A 22,921-nucleotide genomic window follows, 5' to 3' on the forward strand; every position below is an offset into this window, starting at 1 on the left:
GTCAAACAGCTCGGTGCCGCACAAATATACGGATGCCCTCGAGCTATGAGATATTTCTCATCGTGACACTGAGCTCAGGATGAGAAATAAATAATTAGAGCTGAAAGGAAGCCGGAGAATGATGACTATTGGCTGATAAATGAGTGCGGAGAGCCACGGAGTGAGAAGGCGGAGGGGATTAGGGCGCTTTGGAACACTTTAAGAGCATTATGGATTAAAAAAAGGTCAGAATGTTTAGCAACATAATGCTAAACCTCTTAAGCGAAACCCAACTGCATGCTGATAAACGGGGACGGAGGGAGGGGGCGGAGAAAAAGTGGCTGTATGGGGTTTAACATCTGTTTGGGTCAGAGAGAGACGTGTTTAAAAGACACAGAGAGAGTCGTTTTTAGGCACAAACACACATGTACCTAAAGTCTCAAATCTCATGTCATTATAAAGGATATTAAAAAGGACATGTAAGGTGCAACGTGCACCGAATTCCATTTGACAGCTGCAGTACATAATGACGTTTTAACATAAAATCCTGTTAAGAATTAGACATTCATTTTGGTCTTCAGAAGAGTTGGAATATAGTTCACAAATGATATGGTCTACTTTTATAAAACCTTCAGGTGTGTTTTTAGGAAAAGATTATATTAAACAACAAAAAAATCACATACGAGAGAAACGTTTGGGGTTAGATTTAAAAAATAAATTTAAAAATACTTCTTTTATTCAGCAAGGATGCATTAAATTGACCAAAAGTGACAGTAAAGACATTTATAATCCTAAAAAAAATATATATATTTGAAATAAATGCTTTTCTATTGAACTTTGTATTTTATTGAATCCTGAAAAATGAATGTTTGTTGTGCATCAAATCCTCATATGAGAATGATTTCTGAAGGATCATGTGACACTGAAGACTGGAGTAATGATGATGAAAATACAGCTTTAATCACAGGAATAAATTACGTTTACAATATATTCACATAGAAAACAGTTATTTTACATTTTAATAATATTTAAAATGATTACTGTATTTTTTTTTAAATCTAATATATCTATGCAGCCTTGGTGAGCAGAAGAGACTTCTTTCACAAACATAAAAAAATGACCAACCCCATACTTTTGAATAGCAAAATGTTGGATTGTTTCAACCCAAATTTTATTTTAAACATTTAAACCAACGGTTGGGTTTGTCCATATTTGACCCAGACATGGGTTAAAACAACCCAGCTTTATTTAGAGTGCCGTGTATATTAAAAAAGAAGTTGGGGTGCATGTTTCAATAACCTAAAACATTAAAGAAACCGTAGTTAAAAAGGTTTTTTCCCCCTTTTGGTTGTGTTTTACCTCATAAAGCTGCTCTAGATGAACAGTACATACTGTATGAACATCATTTGTGTGTGGGTTGAAGTCAGTTTGCAAAGTTTGCAGTCTGCACCGATCTGTGTGTATGTGTGACACTGTGTGAAAAGATCACAAATATTCAGCAGGTTTCAGTCAACTGCCCTCATCTACAATACATTGACCAACACATTCTCATGAAATGCGTATATATAGCACAATATGATACGCATTGTCACTCTAGTGGGTAGGTTTAGTGGTGTGGGTCACGTGCATATAACACGTTATAAAGTGCGTATCATATGCAAATGAAAACTGCGTAACATATGCACGTAAAAACTCATTTTTGGCGTATAAATCGCACAATAAATACAATTTGTGCTATAGATACGCATGAGATCAGGCTGCATTTACAATAGATCATAGGTAATAGGTAGAAGTTCAATGACAGTTCCTTTATTATTAGCTGAACTTCATGTCGTTACAAACCTGTATGACTTTCTTCCTTAACACAACAGGTGACATTTTGAAGAACACCCCAGCTGCTCTTTTCTGTTTATTGATAGTAGAAGGTGTGGCGGCTGCTTTCAAGCTCCAGAACGAAAAAAAGCGACGATTTTGAAAGCAACACCGGCTAGGGCTTCTTTCGAATCCGTAACGAATTCAAATGGAAGCTGTTGCTCATGTCGGCAGGAATCAGCACGCATTGAGACTGAGTGACGGTCGCTGATCGTATCGTCCGCCCTTTTGCCCTCAGTCTGAGCATCAGTGAGCTCACACAGGACTGGGATGCTGTATGCCGTGTGAAACACAACCTACTGTACACATTTTCCATCCGTCTTCATGGGTTTGGGCCTATGTTTATCCTGTGTGTATGTGTGTGTGTCGTCAGCTAGCAGGAATGTGTGTACACCGCCAATACTAAGATGGCTGCCAAAGACTAAAATGGCTGCCAGGACTCCAGAAAAAGAGAAAGAGAGAGAGAGAGACAGAGATGGAGACGACATGCTAAAAGGAGAGAAAAGAGACCGTCTCGCTCTTTCTCCTCCGTTTAGTCTGCTGTTCTTTTGTTAGTGCGAGTGTATTTGTCCTAATCTCTACACACTCTATCAAATCGTGCTGGCATGGGCCAGTGTGTTCCCTTATCACCCACAACCGCCCGATAAACACCTCCACAAACACACATGCACACGCAGCCTGCCATAAACTGTGCTGATAACGCACACTTTCATGCATATGTACTCAGACACTCGTCTCTCGTTTTCTCTTGTGTTCACACAGCTTGAAAATATCCGCTCACAATGTTGTGGTGTCCAAACATCACTGAACAGTCCAATTCGAACTGTAATAATTGAATATGAAGCATTTTCTGCCATTTCAATGCATCTTTTTCGTTTTGTCTCAATGCAGAATCTGGGCAATCAGACAATTCCAGTCAACAAGGAGACTCGGACATCAAACCCCCACCAAACGGTAAGACTTATTCCCTATTATACACTACCGTCCGAAAGTTTGGGGTCGGTCTCTTTTGCTCAACAAGACCACAAATACAGTAAAATTATTACAATTTAAAATAACAGTTTTCTATTTGAATATATATTTTGAAAATGTACACTCTCAGAAAAAAAGGTACAGTGGAGGTACAATTTTGTTCCTCGGGAACGAAATGTATAACTGTACCTTTAAAGGTATACAATTGGTCCTTAGTGTACAATTATACCATTGTTTTCCTCTACTTAGAGCAGGGGTTGGCAAATTCGGTCCTAGTGAGTCGCTGTCCTGCAGAGTTTGCCTCCAACCCTGAAAGACATCTATAGACGCTCTTATTGAGAATTAACAGAGGTTTAGATGTTCATGTTTTATTGGTCGCCATTATGGAGATCGTGTTTCCTTTAGTTGGCCAGTTTGACTCTTGGCTTTTTATGTGCGTTTGAGGTTTTTGTTACAGTGTTAACAAAACACATAATCTGTTCAAATCAAAAGAAGCCATGAACAAAAATTATCATGAAGAAAAATGTTGGTAACACTTTATTTTAATAGTCCACTTTAGACATTCTACTAACTATAAGTAACTTTGCAACTACATGTCAACTAACTGTCATTAGAGTATTTGTTGACTGTCTGCTTAATATTTACTAAAACTTTATTTTTTTGGTCCCCCAACAGACATTCTACTGACTATAAGTAACTTGACAACTACAATTCAACTTATTCTACTAACCCGAACCCTAACACCTAACCATAACCTACCAGTCTACTGACAGTCAACTAATACTCTAATGACAGTTAGTTGACATGTAGTTGCAAAGTTACTTATAGTTAGTAGAATGTTTAAAGTGGACTATCGAAATAAAGAGTAACCAAAATGTTTGACTAAACTCGTCACTGACTAAAAATATTAATAAATAATATTCACCAACAATACTTTCTTGCCACAGATCAGACATTCTGATTCTGATTTTTAAACACATTCTAGGCGGAAAAAGTTTAGACCCACACAGATATCAAGAATCAGCAGATGAATCTCAACAATGGTGACATACTTAATGCTGCAATGCATGCTGGGAGCCATGAGTTTTATACTGTGGAAACAGTTGTGCTGCTTCATATTTTGTGGAAAGAAACCGTGAAACGTTTTTATAGGATTCTTTGATGATTAGAATATTAAAAAAACAGCATTTATTAGAAATATACATATTTTTGTGACATTTTTAAAAGTCTTTACTCTCACATTTGACTGATGTAATGCTGAATAAAAGTATTAGTTTCTCTAAAAAAAAAAAACAATCTTACCAACCCTAAACTTTTGAATGGTTGTGTACTACAGTAATATCACATAAGCAAGAGTATTAGAATGGGACTAACTGGCAAAATCTGAAACAAAATTTGCTCAATATTAACTTCTTATCTGTATAAGTAATGCATTATAATTTGATGCTTGTGGCACTGGTCTCTTTCAACATGCTGTTATCACAGAGCCCAGGTTCCAGTTGAGTGAGGCATGTGTTTACCTCTCTGCAGGACATCTGAGTTTTCAGGACTGCTTTGTGACTTCAGGGGTGTGGAACGTAGCCGAGCTGGTACGAGTGTCTCAGAGTAAGTACCGTAACACCCACCAGTTCTTGAATCTGCGACAAATACTGGTTTTACCTAAATTATGTCGCTCGATTCATGAATTATTCGTTCAATTGTTGCGGTTCTTATTAATGAATCAGAAGAGTCACTGATCTAAATCGTGGAATGAATCAATCAGAAAACATCCTCACTTAATCGTGACTCACCCTCTCACTAAAGTTATTATGTGTGAATTTCTGATTTTTCATGGTAATTTGCAAGGTTAGTGTATCTTAAATTAGTCTAGAGTTTTGGAGTAATGGTGTTGCTAATGTTTTAATTAAAAAGACGGCAAAACATAATAAAATACTGGGTGAAAAGCTCATTACTTTATTTTTATATTTCCCATTTTCATTTTAATAAAACTTTTAGTCATTTTGGGTTACACTGTATTTTAGTGTGTCATTGGTACAGTGTAATTATATATTTAAGTACTGAGTAATATTAATTAACTACGTGTACTTACTTTAGAGTTATGGTAGGATTAGGGTTTGGTCGGTGCATCATTTATTGTTATTTCTATAGTAAGTACATGTAACAAATGTAACAGACACTGTAAAATAAAGTGTTACCTAATTTTGTTGTTTTTTTATCATTTGTCGATTATAGTTTTATTCATTTTTATTTCAGTTTTTGTTATTTTACTACTTCGAGTAAAACTAAATGAAAATGAGGAATGTTTCCTTGGCTGAAATTAAATAGCTATTTATATATTATATTTCAGTTTATGTTTATATTATTTCACGTAACACATTTTTAAAAAATGTTTTGTAGTTTTAGTTAACAGTACTAAAGTAATGCTGTCGTTTAGCAAGTTGTAAGGTCGGCACATTCAGAATTAAAGGTGCAAAAGTGGTTACTGAGACATTATCCTTTCAAAAGGTACTAATATGCACCCTTTAAAGGATTAGTTCACTTCAAAATGAAAATTTCCTGATAATTTACCCACTCTCATGCCATCCAAGATGTTCATGTCTTTCTTTCTTCAGTGGAAAAGAAATTAAGTTTTTTGAGGAAAACATTCCAGGATTTTTCTCCACATCATAGACTTCGATGGCAACCAAATTGTTGAAGGTCCAAATCAATGCAGTTTCAAAGGAAGGGCTTCAGAGGCTCTGCGCGATCCCACACGAGGAATAGGGTCTTATCTAGCGAAACAATCTGTCACAAAAGAATATACTTTTTAACCTAAATTGCTCATCTAGCGCTGCTCTGCGACTCTGCGCTAAGGATTGCGCAATCACGTCGGAAAGGTCACGCTATACATAGGCAGAAGTACCGCCCCAAGCAACGTGCGAAGACTAATACAAATGCCTTTTACCAAAAAACAGTCCATCTTCAGCTTCAAAAATGTTTTTTTTTGCTAAAGGTTGTTTGTACTAGTCTTTGCACAAGCGCTTTGTAAACACGGGGCGGTACTTTTGCCTACATCTAGCGTGACCTTTCCGACGTGATTACGCAATCCTTGGCACACCTAAATGAACCTAAATTGCTCATCTTGTGCTGCTCTGCGAAACTTCACAGATTGCGCAATCACGTCGGAAAGGTCACGCTAGACAAAGGCAGAAGTACCGCCCCCATGTTTACAAAGCGCTCGTGCGAAGACTAATACAAACATCCTTTTAGCAAAAAAGGTAAAACAGCGATGTCGGGCGATTTTGAAGTTGGAGATGGAGTGTTTTTTGTAAAGGGCGTTTGTATTAGTCTTTGCACGTTGCTTGGGGCGGTACTTCCACCTACATCTAGTGTGACCTTTCCGACGTGATTATGGAATCCGTGGTGCGTCAAAGCCCTTCCTTTGAAACTGCATTGATTTGGACCTTCAAGAATTTGGATGCCATTGAGGTCCATTGTGTGAAGAAAAATCTTGAAATGTTTTCCTCAAAAAACGTAATTTATTTTCGACTGAAGAAAGGAAGACACGAACATCTTGGATGAGATGGGGGTGAGTAAATTATCAGGACATTTTAATTTTAAAGTGAACTAATCCTTTAAGGGTAAAAAAGGAGAGATGCATCTTTTGAAAGAGTACCGTCCCAGTGACAGTGAGAGTGCAGGGTGGTCTGCAAACATCAAATCCTATAGGAAACACTGTAGGAAATACATCTTGTATTCATTTAGCATACATTCATTAGTAACTTCTCTCTCAGTTCGATTTCTAAGTCTTGCATTTCCGATTTGACGTTTCAAAAGTTCAATCTTCAACATTTCCATCTCTTCTGCAGCGCCAGTTGCAACAGCATCAGGTCCTAATTTCTCACTTGCGGATCTGGAAAGTCCCAGTTACTACAATATCAACCAAGTAGCACTCGGCAGACGTTCGCTTGCCTCTCCTCCATCCACAAGGTGAACAGACACACACACACACACACACATATACCTGCTGTTTGTGCCTGTTTCAGTCTCTCTTCAACTGAAATTTGATCTGTCTTGCTCTCCTTTTTGTCCTTCCTTCTGTCTGTTGTTCTTCTTGCGCTGTAGGTCTGAGGTGGAGCTGTACGCCAGTCTTCCTCGGAGGTACTCAGTCTGTCACAGATTTCGGCATCTCTGCATCTTTTCTGTGTTTCTCTCTGCCTGTCTACAGGAATCTCTCACAGGGGCATTGACCTCTCGGCCTGTCTTTCTCTCTCTGCAGCTCTAATAAGCGTAAGTCTATAGATGACAGTGAGATGGAGAGTCCTGTTGATGATGTCTTCTACGCCAGTCGTTCTCCGGCCGGGACCAGCTCCCAGTCCAGTGGCTGGCCAAATGATGTTGATGCAGGTGAGCATCGCATTTACACACAAATACGGCTTTTACACTGAAACGGTGCTGATGCCTGAGTCTGGTCTCGGACCGGCCCACTTTACACTAACTTGAGAGCTGAACCAGAGAGTCTTGTCTTAAGAGCAAGACGGGTTCAGTGTTTTGGGTTCAGTGGAAATGTGCGGAATTGGGCCAGATTGGGCACCGGCACCGTGTCAGTGGAAAATGCATGAAACACACCATGACCTTCATGACCTTCTTTCGTGTTAACAATTCCCTTCTCCAGTTGCAGTACAGCACCATTTGACGAGTGTTCAAGAGAGGAAGATAAAACATGAGAATGATGGCGTGCAGTTTCCATACCATGGTTAGAATACACACCTCACACACTTGCACATGTACACAAGCAGTGGGAAAGGTCAGGTCAGTGTCAGGACAGGACAGGGCAGGACAGGTGTCAACCACATAGCAGAATATATCTTTCGCCCATGTTATTGATTTGTTTGTTGTTTAACATTATTATAGTCACTTTTAATGACAATATTCAATGTTATTCAGAATTATATGAGAGGTCTAGTGTCAACGAAGCATACTTTAGCCTTGCTGATGTGCTTTGGGGGTGCGTAAGACACTAAACTAAATGATCGCCATAGTCACACAATCAGCAAGTAGTGTTGGAAGAACCCAGATGGGACAGTCGAAGTCAGAGCAACACACACACAAACAAACACTGAGAAAAGGCACAACACAGGTGCACCTTCTGTCCATGCATTAACCACACACACACACACACACACACACACACACACACACACACACACACACACACACACACACACACACACACACACACACACACACTCTCAGTCTGTGTTCTGGTCCCAGATGGCTCTTCCGTGTATCTACAGTAGTGGGAGACATCTGCTCTGCGTTTGTGTGTGAATGTCATAATCAGAAAGCAATGCTTTTCACTCAATTTTCCCCGATGATACAAAAAAAAAAAAACTAGCCGACTTTAGTTTTTGTAAATGTTTTTGCGCTGTGAATATTGGAATTTATTTTTATAGTGCATCAAATTGTTATTTCAAAAGAACCAGGAGGCGAGAGTGTGTTGTGTGCATGTGTACACATTTCGTGATAAATATACTTATACAGACTTAACACTTTCACACGCATTTGCACACTCCCACACACACGGGTGTTCTCACTGGCACACACACACACACACGCACACACACATGCGAGAACAAACGCACTCAAAAGTGCAGTGAGAAAGGGGAATTAAGCTGAAATGGGATTTAATGCTTTGTAATGTAGAGAGGAAAAAATAGCATTAAACTGAAGTGAAGTTCAAGTGTGTGTGTGTGTGTGTGTGTGTATGAGTAATACTGAGGAATGGGTGCCAGGAGGACTGTGTGTGTGTGTGTGTGTGTGTGTGTGTGTGTGTTCTTTGGTTATCTTCCAATTATGAGCCATCCCTGCTCTGTTATCACTTTCTCCTGCAATTTCTCACCTTTTCATGTTATTTTCATCTCTCTTTCATCTTTCTGGTGATGGATTGAACCAGTTGAGGTGTTGCTAATTTAATAGTTAAGGAACACTTACCGAAGACTACGGTTGGGTGGTATGACGCTATACACTGTGCGAAGGTAGAAATGTGTCAACGTTTACAGGCTATATTTGCACGGCTATTTGCGGAAAGGACTGCTTTACGTTATTTACACATTAAAGTCGGCAAAGAAATGTGGAGGAATGTGAAAATACAAAGCAGGACATGAACCAAACGAGCCAAGACGAGGAGTAACTTGTTTAGTGAAGCTGAATTTAGTTGTTAATGGTCGGCAAGTAACGTCGCAACTTGTTCACAGGTGTGTGTATTTGGGCTATTTTACAGTGTGGCTCATCCAGGTTTTTGAGTCAGAACTATCATTTTTATAATATTAATTGTGCTGTTTTTAAGTCTTTTAACTCAAGTGTTCTTGCACTGATAAAAAAAAGTGTAATAATATTATTAAATATTTTTTATATTAAAAATATTAGAACTTGTCGATAAAATTCCAAATGAATAGGGAAAATAATCATATATGATGAAGATCTTTTTATTTACTAGATTATCCAAAAATTATGGAAGCTTGTAGCTTTTTATCTCACAATTATTTATAAAGAGTTATAAAGTCAGAATTGCAAGATATAAACTCACAATTCTGACTTTTTTATTGCAATTGTGAGTTAATCTCGCAATTCTGACTTTATTTCTCAGAATAATGAGATATAAACTTCAGAATTGGACTTAATATCGTAATTGTGAGTTTATATCTCACTATTCTGAGAAATAGTCAGAATTGTGAGTTTATATCTTTGACTCAATTCTTTAAATTGTGAGATAAAAGGTCGCAATTATCTTTAAAAAATTCTGTGGCGGAAACAACCTTCCATAAAAAATAGACTACCAAATAGTTATTAAAATGCAAAAAAATCTTGCAAAAATAACCAGCATATAGTAATAAAGTTTTTGTTCATACCGCCCATTTTGATTTGTTCCATTCGTCAGCGTGAGAAGACAGACGATTACCTCGAAACAAGTGAACAGGCTCATTTAGTTTGTCATAAATCAGTCCCCTCCCGTCAAAAACCAGAAATGCTCATTTAAGATAGTTAGTTGAGCTAGTCAGCGAGTGTTTGATTGGTGTGTGCTGTGCCCTGCTGCTGTTGTTGTTGTTGACGTGTGGTTTCTGGCAGGGCTGTCCTCTCCTGGGTCTCTAAAGAAGCCAGCGGGGAAATTCGATTTCAGCGCCCTGTCAGCACAGACGAGGTCCCCCCGAATGGCCTTCACACACCACCCGCTGCCCATGCTGGCAGGCGTGAGACCAGGTGAGACAGACACACTCCAGCAGGGAGAGAGAGAGAGAGAGAGAGAGAGAGAATGGAGGGGGAAAGGAGGGATTTAAAGTATTAGATTGCAGCGTAGGCTTCTGATTGGTCCAAAAGTCCCGTCATGGCACCACACTAGTCCAAAATTGCCCTCGGTGGCGTTTGATTGGCTCTAAACGGTGGCGAGTTATTGATGGAGACCTCTGATTGGCTGGGCAGAGAGACAGAGAGAGTAAGGAGCTGCCACAGTTCATGAACGACACCATCCATCCTCAAACCCTCTTGCTCTCCATCTTTTCCTCTCTTCTCTCATCATCATTTCATCCGCAGCTTTTCCCTCCATTTTCAAGTGTGTTTGGTGGAAATGTCCTCATGTTTCTTTAAATGTGTGACCTACGTTTTATTCATTTTAAGCGAATTAAATGTGTCGTTGTATGTAGAAACCACATCCAAGATGTTCTGTGAAACCTCACATACTGTGCCGTTTTAAAGCTCTTGCTTGGGTTGGGGCCAGGTATCGATTCTTATCTGATTTTAATGAATTTCATTCATTCTTTGACCATTGTGGACGAAAATCTTCAGTGTGAAAAACACGGAATTGGACAGGGTAGTCCAATTCCCAAACAAATGACTCTTATGAGTCAGTTATTTTTAGAGAACCAAAAATACTTATGAATCAACTCAGAGCAGTTGGACTTGCAAGTTATTACTTTTGTCCTGTTTGACTGGACGATACACCTATACGATATACATAGGACGCTGCGTTATGTCGCACTGAAGGCTTGTAAGACCGTTTTTTGTTTCATATAAGTTAGCATTCTACTTTACACTCAAGAAGAACCATACAGAACCAGAATCCGTACTGAAGGTATTTGATTTAATGCTACATTTTCACCATTTCCAAGACGTTTGTGATAAATGGTGCTCATTTAATCATTAAAGAAGAGCGTGCAGAACGACAGAGAGTTGAGTTCTTGATTCGCTCATATTGTTCTCATTTCAAACATTCACATTTCAACTTCCTTGTGAATCACCAGAGACTATTTGCGGTTGAAGAAAAGAGAAAGGAGAGGGACGGAGACACAAATGGGAGAAGCCATGGGGGAATGTTTAGAAAGCTTCCCAATGCGTAACAGATGCGTGACCAAGAGAATCGTATAAAAACTGTACGTTTCGCTCTCTCCGTTTTTAAAATTAGCCAGCGAGCATGTTGCTTGTTATACAGGCATGCTGTCATTCATGTTGGCACAGGACGAAATGCAAAGGAGAGCGTGTGCATGTGGGGGATGATGCTCTTATCGGGCTCTTTCTTGGCAGGCGTGTGTTCGGAACGCCATGAAAATCCCGATGATATTCAGAGGCATTAAGACTGCACTCTCACAGGCCACTCGAAACGTCTCCATTCCCACCCAAAGGAGAGCGGTTCAAAGCTCCCTCCCGTGTTCTCCCTGACGTCCCGGATGTTTAATCCCATCCGATGGCCCTGGGAAATGGCGGAATTCCTATCCGTCCGGGTCCGGCTGCAGCCGGCGAGGCCTAATCAAGTAAAGGTCAGCGGGACCGAGAGCGGCAGCTTTAAATGGATTATACGTGCGTGTGATTATGGAAGTTTTTCTCCGGCAGACGCTTCTGGTTAGAATGTTTATGCAGAGTCGAGACAGTGGAAAAAGCAAGGTTTGCGTTAGGCCGGGGGAAGAGGGCAGAATGCGTGTGCATATGAGAAAGACTGCCGTTTCTAATGTGTTTGTGTGAGTTATGGATGGATGTTGGCCGCTGTTGTGAAAGAGATACTGTGGTTTGCTTTTGTGAGTGATGAATAACTCTTGTGGAGATTGAGAAGATACCGTTTTTGTTTGTGTGTGTGTGTGTGTGTGAGGGCGTTTATGAGTGCATTTGTGTGTGTGTGTGTGTGTGTGTGTGTGTGTGTGTGTGTGTGTGTGTGTGTGTGTGTGTGTGTGTGTGTGTGTTTGTTGGCACCCCATAGCGCCTGGCTCCTGCCCAGTACCTAATGAGATTAAGAACCACCAAAAAAAAAGAAAGACTAGAGAAAAAGAGGGAGTTAGAGATAGACAAAAAAAGAGGGACAGGATGAGATAGATAAAGAGAGGAAAGAGAGGATGGTGAAAATGGCATTTATAGAAACAGTATATCCAAAAATGAATTTACTCATCCCCGTGTCTTACCAAACCTGTATGACTTATATTTCTTACGTGGATGAGGAAAAGAGATGTTACTCAAAATGTCCATGCTGCTCTTTTCCATCCGACAGAAGTGAATGGGTTGCAAACATGTACTGTTATTTTAGTCCATTTAACTTATGTGCTTTATTTCTTTATTCAGCAGTAAAAGTGACCAAGTAGTAAAAAGTAGTAGTAAAAGTAGTAAATACATACAAACGATTTATATTCCAAATGAATGCTTCTTTCGAGTTTTCCACAAAAATATGATGTAGAGCAATTGATAATAATAATATGTAATGTGTCTTGAGCATCATATACAGTCAAACCAAAAATTATTCAGATACCAGATATAATTTTTTAGCACGGTGCAGTACACTATAGTTAATTTATGTAAGTGAGGATAGCAAAATAAAGTAAACTGAGACATATTTTACCCCAAAAATTCTTCATACAGTGGACTAGCAGGAAAATTGATAAAACATCTGGGACCAAAATGATTCAGACACTTTGACCTGACCGTGTTTTTTTTCTTTAAATGCTAATGTGACCTTTTACACCACAGACTGAACAAAATGAGGCATTGCTTGGACATTGGTTGATCTAAATTAGTATTTTCTAAATGTGTACTTAAATTCAACAGCTGATTGGTTGATTGTAATCCATTACATCCCTTTCTATCAAAGTTATCTGACATTATCAAGATGAATTTGTTCTGACACAGCTCTTGTCATATTTTCTTACCATTTTCTAAACTATAGCGAATAAACTGTGATAATGTGAGAAAATGTTGAAGGTGTCTGAATAGAATTTGGTTTGACTGTATATTATAAATATCAGGATGATTTATGTGACACTGAAGACTGGAGTAATGATGATTCACAGGAATAAATTATATTTTACAATATATTACAATAGAAAACAGTTATTTTAAATAGGAATAATATTTCAAAATGTTACAGTATTGTTGATCAAATAAGCAGCCTTGGTGAGCAGAAGAGACTTCTTTCAAAAAGAAGATTTTAAAAGAAACACATTCTTACTGACCCCAAACTTTTGAGTGGTAGCATATGATATTTCCATTGAAATTTTAATTAATTTACTGCAAATATTTGTCCTACTTGGTCTAAAAAGGCACCATTTGTAATAAAAATGTACAAGTCTTTAAAGAGGTTTTAAAAAGCCTCCATTCACTTTCATTATATGGAAAGCAGCAGCAGCTTTATGCCTCATTTTGGGTTTCAATGCGGGTCAATTCAAAATGTAAATTTTTAGGTGAGCTATTCCTTTAAGGAAAGGGCATTATTTGAAGAGGGACGAGTTTGAAGAATTTAGGTTTATATGAACACACACGCACATACATACAAATGCTAATATCCCAATACACTGTGTATCTCACACACATATCGCTCACTCTTTCTCTGTCTCTCTCTTTCTCAGGGAGTCCGCGTGCCTCAGCCTCTGCACTTCATTTCCCTGCTCCCTCCATCATCCAGCAGTCCAGTCCATATTTCACCCACCCCACCATCCGCTATCACCACCATCAGGACCCGCTCAAAGAGTTCGTCCAGTTCGTCTGTGCTGACGGCTCGGGGCAGCCGGGGGCACAGGTAACACACACACACACACACACCATCATGATTCAAACAGCACCAGTGGACAGGACACACACACAACACTGACACACATCTCTGCTAAAGTCCCTCTCTCTTTCTCTTTTCTTCCTTTCTCTTTCTCTCCATTATCTAACACTTGACAGTCTCCGTTTTTCATGTTTTGAGTTTGATTTCATCCTCTCATTCCTTATAAAGTGTCATGAAACACTAAAATATATTTTTCAAAACAGATGTTACATTTTTAAAATTAAGGGTTCATCATGTGGACATGACATAGATGTGTTAACAACCTGTAAATGGTCGAAAAAGTGGTGCAGGACACATTATAAACCATATCAGTTTAGTCATTAAGCATGTTTTCTTTGCACCACTGCCAAGCTTAAAAAACGTTATATATCCCCCAAATAAGGAGAAACTTCATTTATGAAAATCACAAAAAAAAAGCATAGTAAATATAATCCATTCAACGTATGCACTATATCTCAAGTCATACCATAGCTGAAATTGAAGTTATTCACCGACAATATCTTGCCTTCCATTGTCTATAATCATATTTTTTGTGATTAAACGCATGAACACATGATATTTTAGTGACGGTTTTCTTGGAGTAGCCACTAAAACTGAAATCTGTTCCTCATACAAAGCTATTGTGTCATGTGAACTACTGTTATGATGCTTTTATGTCCTTCTCAGAGCAACATTCACTCTTATTATATGAATTATAAAAAATATACATATTGAATTAGTAATAATTAAATTATTATATAAAAATAATTACATTCAAATAATAATTAAATGATACAAACATTTAATATTAGTCTTATGTAGGTGGGAGAGAACTGCAAAGCCTGCCTTTTTGTTTTATAAATAAAATGCAGTAACATGATTAAAAAACTGAGACTGCAAATCAGAGTTTAGCAAAAGTTCAGTGTGTGAAATAGATGTAGTTGGACTGCAGTTTTATCCTCTTTCAAAACTGATCCGAACTTAAATTTGATGTTATATGACACTTTAATAACTCAGTATATGTGTATGTTTATTAAGTTTTCAATGTCTTTGTACGTTTGTAACATTCCAATCTCACTTTTGTGATTGCACGCCTCCACATTTCTGTATCTGTGTGTGTGTGTGTGTGTGCCTCTTTCACCCCCTCACCATCTGTATGTGTGTGTGTGTGTATCTGCAGCCTAACGGGAGCGGTCAGAACAAACTGCCCGGCTCCTTCTTACTGCCACCTCCTCCTCCTCCGGTAGCGCGGCCGGTGCCGATGCCCCTCCCCCTGTCCGAGCACAAACCCAGCCACACACACCCCGAGAGCGGAGTCGGCTCCCCGGCCTCGCCCTGTAAGTGTCCGCTCAAGCACCAGACCCACCAGAGCCCTCGAAATCGCCCCATTACCGCTGCGCTAAAAACAACTCATCAATTTGAGTGATAGGGCCACGATTTTTGACTATTTGGGCCGAAACATACCCTACGCAAGTACACCAACGCAGACAGTTCTAGCTACACAAGTTTCATTTCGCCTGTTAATGCGTTCCCAAAATTTTCTGAGCACATAGCGAGCATTTGCTTAAAATATCGGTCCGTTTTCTGTAAATGTTAGTTAAACTGTTTACGTTTATATCTAGCTATTTGGATAGTAAAATAACAGGTTTAGTGGTACAGATATTTTTAGCAAACTCTAGCGCCCCCTTGAGTATTGAAATGTTAACACACACTTTAATGTACAGTACCAGACTAAGCATTCCTGTTTGTATTTGCATACTTGCGTAAAGTATATTTCTGGCTTTAGATGCCCTGCTCTCCTCCATCTGACTTTTTTCTTTGTTCATTTTCCTCATTCAATTCCCTTTTCATCCTGCTTTTCCATTTATTTATCCGATTGCTATCAGTCACAGACTTTTGCAATTGAATGGGGATGGAGACACTTTGCTGCCTCTCATTGGCTAAAACAAAGCAGAAAAAACAAAAACAAAACAGCCAATCATTCCCATAGATCAGCCTCCCTCCTCATCGCTCTCACTTTTCATTTTTCTTTCTTTCTTTTCTTCCTTCAAGAGATCAAATTCAGGGCAGCTGGCATGGACTCCAAACAAACAAACAAAAAAAAAATGACGCCCCCACATTAAGCGCCTTTCCATTGACACATCAAGATAAATACAAAAAGGAAATGTGTGTAGACGTGCAGGTGAAGGGATTTGTGATGTGTCTGGCAGTGTGTGAGAGCGGGCGGCACTGGGTTGTGGGTCTTTGCTTGGGATGTGTGTGTGTCGGGTGCTGTCAGCAGGGCGGGTGGGCAAAAGGAGGAGCCTGGTCGAGCGAAACCTTTCAGAAGACCATCCCTTCTTTTTCTCCCTTCTCACACATGAGTGTTCTTTTTCTTACTGTGTTTTCTCATCCGTTCATTTCATATCTATGGAATGGTGTATCGGTCTCAACCTGTCGTATCCCTCCATTTTTTTTTGTTTTTACCTTCCATCTTTCGGTGCTTTTACACACAACAGCCTTTTTCAGTCATATTTCAGACAATCACATACACACACACACACACACACACACACATTCACATACTTGCAAACACACTCAGTCTCATTAACATCTCTTATCTCATGGAGTCCACTCCGCACAACTGCCCTGAATTTGAATTTGAAAGTGAAGTTAAATTTTTTTCCTTAAATTTTGCCGTTTTCAACTGAACGTTTGATTCCCCCCATTCAAATCGTCCTTCCTATTTTACACAACTGCCCTGAATTTGACATTTGAATTTGGAAGTGAATTTTAAACTGAAAGTTTGTATTTTTTCCATTTAAATCCTCCCTCCTACTTCACACAACAGTCGTGAATTTTGAATTTAAAATTGAAATTTTCAACTGAAAGTTTGATTTATTTATTTGTTGCAGTCAAATCCTCCTGAAAACCTTTAGCACTTATTGACCAGGCAAATATAGTTATCATGGCTCCAATGAAAATTATACATTCTCTATAAATCGGTTAATGAATAAATAAATGTGATTTCTGCACAACCAGCAGCACAAAACTGAATTGAAAAATGATTTCAAGCATATTTCAAGCACTCATCCTGTCTGCCATTGGTCCAAGGACTATAATACCTAGAGAAATCTATCCATTAGCATTCCCATTCATCTCGGTGGCAGTTCTTTGGCTGGTGCGCTTGCTTATGTTTGATTATGGGTTCTCAATGCCAAGCCCTTCAATATTGACTATCCTGAGCTGTGTCATTAAAGGCAGCAGAAGGCAAACTGGCGGTAACCAGCCAAACCTTGACTCTTGACTCCTTGATTTGAGTGAGACCGCATTTCTAGGACACTTTTTTGTATGTATTAGCAGTTTATACTATTTTAGAGCTCTTACTATTCAATTCTGTATATGAATTATTCATTTTCAAACTGTTTAAATGTAATATATATATTGTCTTAACCAACCCCCAACCCTAAACACAACCATTGGTAACCCTCCCGAAATATTTAACCTAACTTGTTTCAATATATGAGGCCCTATAGGCGGGTTTTAAATTCAGTTTAGATGGAAAGAAAGACCTTAAAGTATTTTTCAACACAGAAACGAGATATTTTCTGTGTATGTACGACATGAGACTTTTCAATAGGCGCTTCTCATCTGGTTTGTGACCGACTTAACAAAGTGCAGTAAACAGTAAAACTGTTTGCGCTACAAACCAGTGTGTTTATCAGTATGTAAATAAATGAAAACAATACAAAAACAAATACCACTTTACGACGTCAATCACCATAATGAACCGTTTTTGCACAGCTAAAATAACTGGAGATGCCTGCATGTGACACCGAAAGCCTTAAATATTCAAATTTAGGTTACATTTTATTTTAAGGTGATGTAGTTACATTGTACTTATTACTCTAATAAGTAACATTACTTAACTACATGTACTTACTATAGAGTTAGGGTTTGGTTTAGGCAGTGCTTGAAGTGTAAAAAATGAAGTGCCGGTACTCCCCAATGGGGCATTTTTTGTTAAATAGTCCACACAAGTTGGTTGTGACCATGACTGCAATAAAGTAGCCTATAGTTAACAACTTGCTTACAAAGTGCCTTGAGAAGTCAAACGATCTTTACTTAAAATGTTCTTATACTGATTATAATGTTAATTTCCTGTCATGTCTTTGGATTTCCCTAATATCTGTTGGCATTAGCAGCACACATTTTACACATGGGGAAAACCAATAGTTAAGTCAATAATTCAAGAAGATCCAGACTTTAATGCTCTTGATTCTAACTTATGAAAAGGTAACAGTTCTTGTAATTGTTTAACTGTAGCATTTGGAAGACATTACATGCAAGACCATTGATGGTCCTCATTACAATGCTATGGCCAATGTTGGTGTTTTTTCTTTATTTTATTTTATCTAAAGCATTTAATAATAATGGCAACCTACTCATTTAGAAACTATAGCTACAACAGTTCCCCTAACAGATTATCTATTATAAATTCTACAACAATTTACTCCAAATTTACCTCAATAGAATGTGATAAATTCTAGTAAAGGTGGTCATGAGTAGTTTAAAAAGCTTTCTTGGTGCAGGATGATGTTTTCCCCTCTTTTCTTCAGTCATTTAGTGGCTGTTTTAGATAATGTTCGACTTTCTCAGGAACATTCTCAATAGAATTTGAAAGGATGTCACATTGAGCAAATCTCATCGCATTTTTGAAGTGCGATGTTGAATGCGCCTACGGTGATTTGCACGCTTGCAAAATCAAACAATTGGGCTATTGCGCAGATATTTGATCTGTTCGGTTCGTATAGCTTATAAAATCTCAAAACGCACGATGTATATAATTAATTAATAGCCTGATTCTATGTTTCGGTGCAAGTACCAGCAACATGTGAGAAGTGCCGGTACACAAGACAAAGTGAGGGTACGCTACAGATTACCGGCCCACTTCGAGCACTGGGTTTAGGTTAGTTTTACTAAAAAAAATATATGGAAGTAGGTTTTTGAAGAGCAAGTGCCATCTTGGCAGCAGTGTTAATTTCGTTGACGAATAATTTTCGTCAACAACCTTTTTTCACTGACAAAAACGAGACGATAACTAAATAAAAGTTTTTGTCATCCAACACTAGTTATGACAAATCAACTGTCATTTTCGTCAACAAATAAAAACGAGACGAAAATGTTAGGGAGGGACGATTAGGGAAGAGATCCAGTCAGAACTGGGGCACGTTCAAAGCTCAAACCGGTGCGCAACGTTTTGCTACGGTTTCCGGTTGAACGTCATGTTTCCTGGAAACAGTGTGCAACGGTGTGCAACGGATTTGAGATGCGTTTGATCTCGTTTGGTGGGTGTGTCAAAAATGTCAGTCCAATCAGCAGCAACATGTACATAAACCACGCGGTATTAAAGAGACAGCTCTCACAATGGGTCCAAGTGAAGATGTTTACAAATGGATAAAGATGTTTACAACAGATCAGTATACGCAACAATTGAAGATATTAGAAGACATGATTGTCGTAAAAAAAATACAGCATATATATCAACATGATGATGTATTTATTTATATTTTTAGCTTCATTACAAGGCAAATTTCATATATGGTAATTAAGTGCTTTACATAAAAATGAGAAAGAAAATACAAGCTATTAAAAAAGTAAGAACTAGAAATAAAATAAAATTACCAGGAGATAAAAAAAAGGTTAATTAAATGGGATTGGGATGTTGTCTTTTATTCTGGACGGTAAGGGCAGTGCCTGCATGTATTTTACAGTATTAAACAAGTATTTATTTCGATTTCATCAGGCTCCGAAAATTCCTCGAGAAGAACACAAAGAATGGCCTTCTCGGCTGCCATAGTTACATCTCTTGCGTCAACAGAACAGGGTGTTCAACGCAGCACCGTTTCCGTTTAAAAAACGTTTTGCAACGTTTTGTAGGGGCTGAACGCAGCCCTGATGTCCTGTGTAACAGATGCGCACATTTGATTTGAGCGTGCTGATCTAACCACTGGAAAACACGGCGCTGTTGCGCTTCTACAGGCTCACTCATCCCCAATCCAGCGCTCCAGAGCGGCTCACAATCAATGAATAGCGCACGTTTATGCTAGGCAATTGTTTATGAACTAATGCTGATGAATAATGACAATGTTTACTTTACCATGTTTATATAGTAATATGTTTTAGACGGTTGTAACAACGAATATTTTATCTCCTGAATTGAATGAGCTCCTGCAACTGTAAGGCACAGACATTTCAAAATAAGAGTCAATGTGTATTTCGAGCTTGTTTGCAATTAAAAGTCACGCATTATATATTCGTTTTTGGTTACACAATAAACTGTATTTAATTTAATTCCCATTTAATTCATAGTCAGGAGGAAAGACCAGTATTTGACACATATTCAATAAAGTTTCAAAGTATCAGGGTTATAATAGTTACCTAAAAATCTTCATTACTTGAAATTAAATAAATGTTAACTGAAATAAAATAAAAAAATAAACTTATTTGAAGCTTTAGCTTAACCTGATATGGCCTACTAACTAAAGCAGAAATACAAAGTTATAAAAACGATATAGATATTTTTTTTTTTTTTAAAGAAAAAAAGTGATTTGAGCTCTTTCGTGTATTTTTAATGTCAAAAACAAAATGATGTCAAAATGTCAGTTCAAGTGACAGTCGGTTATGAAATGCTTAATGTATTACAATTTAACTAAACTCATAAGATTTTAGGAGACTAAATCTACTGTAGATTTTGTCGACTAAAATCTTATGATATTTAGTCGACTAAAACTAAAAACAATTCAGGTGACTGAAATATGACTAAAACTAATTGGCATTTTAGTCAAAAGACTATGACTAAAACTAAATCAAATTTTGCTGTCAAAATTAACATTGGCAGTGCATCACCGCGAGTCACTCCCAGATAACTGAAAATGGGCAAAGAAGCGGGACGTGGGTGGAGCTGAGGTGCCTGGTTTCTGAAACCACGCCCACCTAGCTCGACCATCAATCCACCTGTCACTCAAGTGGCAACGCCCCCTTAATTATGCAGAACTTTAAGGCTTAATATAATTTAAATTGATGAGTTATTAAAAAAATCACCCCCCTCACAGTTGTCATGAAGGGTAAAATTAGCTGTATAGACCAAAATCACTTGTTGTACCAGGCTGTAAACACATTTTTTTCTGCTGTAAAGGTGGCCATTTTAACATGGGGGAGATACGGATTTGACTCCCTTTTGGAGTCTAGTGGCCAGTTGATGAATTACAGTTTAAGTCACTTCCATGTTGGTTTCTAGAGAGACCGCGTGAGGTTGCCGCTTGGTAATTATGCATAATTTGCTGTTATTGCTATAGTAAGTATATGTAGTAACGTGTAACTACGTCACCTTAAAATAAAGTGTTACCCAAATTTAAGATGGTCGCTCCTGCTCTTACGTTAAATATGAGTTGGAAAGGTAATAAAAATGTAATCATTCCATGGGTGTACTTTTTGCATCTGTTTATTTTAGATTTAATTCAGGTCTCCTCTGTTTTGGTAGAATTGACTAGGTGTTGCTATCACAAACTATTGTCCTAGAAATGCGGTCCTGGTATTGGAGGAATATAATATTGCTTGGTTCACTCAAACAAACAGATTGCAATTGCATATAGTGCCAATAGTCCACACTTCAAGCCACATGTTTATTTTAGTGCCAGTAATTAAAAAATGAGCTTGAAATCTTTACAATACAAGCCGATAAATCACAGCTGTGAATGCTGACAGACGTGTGTGTGTGTCCCAGCAGCATACCCAGCGCCAGGCTCCACAGCTTCCAACAGGTTTGTCGGCATCGGATCACGGGACAACAACTTTCTGAACATCCCACAGCAGACTCAGGTACATGCACACACGCAGACTTGCTTTAGGGACACGTGTGGCGTGCTGTTGATTAGCCTAGCACAGACAGCATGTGTATAAACAAATGGGAAACATGTTTACAGTAAATACACTTTCAATTGAAGCTTAGCAGGCAAGCGGGGAGCATTTCGCCCATTTCGATTTCATCCGAACACACATACGAGTTGCACATTTCTGCGTTTAAACCCTTGGGCCTGCATGTCTGGTAGGCTTCTAATGAAAGTGTGTTTACTGTAAATGCATGTCCTGTTTGTTTATACACACTGAGGGATGAGTCTGTGGTAATCGGCATCATGTTAAAGATGCGGTGCATAGACATTCGGTTGAAAATACCCCAGAATATTCCTTTAAATTGAAAATAGCAGGCTGCTCAGTCCATCCATCAATCATGTGTTTTTGATCAGCGAGTACAGTGGGTCTGAGCGCTGTTAAGTGGTGTGGTTGGTAGCAGTCAGCGGCTCTCTGGGGGTTTGCTGAGGGACACGCTGCTCATGTCAAATGGATTTTGTGGCCGTGTTCCCACTCGCACCAGCTACAAAAACCACAAGCACTACCAATGAGACCATACACATGGAAACAATCATTTCCTCCTCCTCACTGACTCCAAAACCAAATGTCTTATGATTCATCAGATTTATTATGTAAGTAAGTATGGCGTTACATTGTCCTCTTCTTTGTATCGTAAATCCCCTACACACTGACACACTTGCAGGGTCCAAAACATACTTTTTACTGCATCTGTTGATGGTGGGTGAATTTAGGACATTTACCAGCTGTGAAAGTCTGTTTTGCAATACTTTGAGTACGATTTTATACACTACCGTTCAAAAGTTTGGTGTCTTGATTTCTTTTTAAAAGTAAAAACAGTAATACTGTGAAATATTATTACAATATAAAAGAACTGTTTAATATATTGTAAAATGTAATTTATTCCTGTGATCAAAGCTGAGTTTTCAGCATCATTACTCCAGTCTTCAGTGTCACATGATCCTTCAAAAATCATGCTATTATGATGATTTGATGCTCAAGAAACATTTATGATTATTATATGTAAACAGTCGTGCTGCTTAATATTTTGGTAGAAAACATTTTTATGACATTTGATGAATAGAAAATTCAAAAGAACAGCAATTATTTGAAATAGAAATCTTTAGTAACATTATAAATCACTTTTTTTTT

The 22,921-nt window shown here is 38.3% G+C and overlaps 1 protein-coding gene across 19 annotated transcripts in view; it reads left to right on the plus strand.

Moving 5' to 3' along the window:
- The window catches only part of nfixa (nuclear factor I/Xa), a 135,099-nt gene that overhangs the window by 104,763 nt on the left and 7,415 nt on the right, over positions 1-22,921 (plus strand). For 6 of the 19 annotated variants that reach the window (XM_079812715.1, XM_079812727.1, XM_079812730.1 and 3 more), the window contains 10 exons: positions 2,743-2,805; positions 4,354-4,428; positions 6,672-6,792; positions 6,928-6,963; positions 7,082-7,209; positions 7,478-7,558; positions 9,931-10,062; positions 13,680-13,849; positions 15,042-15,198; positions 21,627-21,721. In XM_079812715.1, the coding sequence (XP_079668841.1) occupies positions 2,743-2,805; positions 4,354-4,428; positions 6,672-6,792; positions 6,928-6,963; positions 7,082-7,209; positions 7,478-7,558; positions 9,931-10,062; positions 13,680-13,849; positions 15,042-15,198; positions 21,627-21,721 (1,058 nt within the window). Of the gene's footprint in view, positions 1-2,742; positions 2,806-4,353; positions 4,429-6,671; positions 6,793-6,927; positions 6,964-7,081; positions 7,210-7,477; positions 7,559-9,930; positions 10,063-13,679; positions 13,850-13,998; positions 14,075-15,041; positions 15,199-21,626; positions 21,722-22,921 lie in introns of those variants that run through there. The other 13 variants (XM_079812726.1, XM_079812723.1, XM_079812722.1 and 10 more) reach the window with 7 other exon arrangements.

The sequence above is a fragment of the Gobio gobio genome (assembly GCF_949357685.1).
Source record: "Gobio gobio genome assembly, chromosome: 3".
In the NCBI taxonomy this organism is placed as follows: Eukaryota; Metazoa; Chordata; class Actinopteri; order Cypriniformes; family Gobionidae; genus Gobio; species Gobio gobio.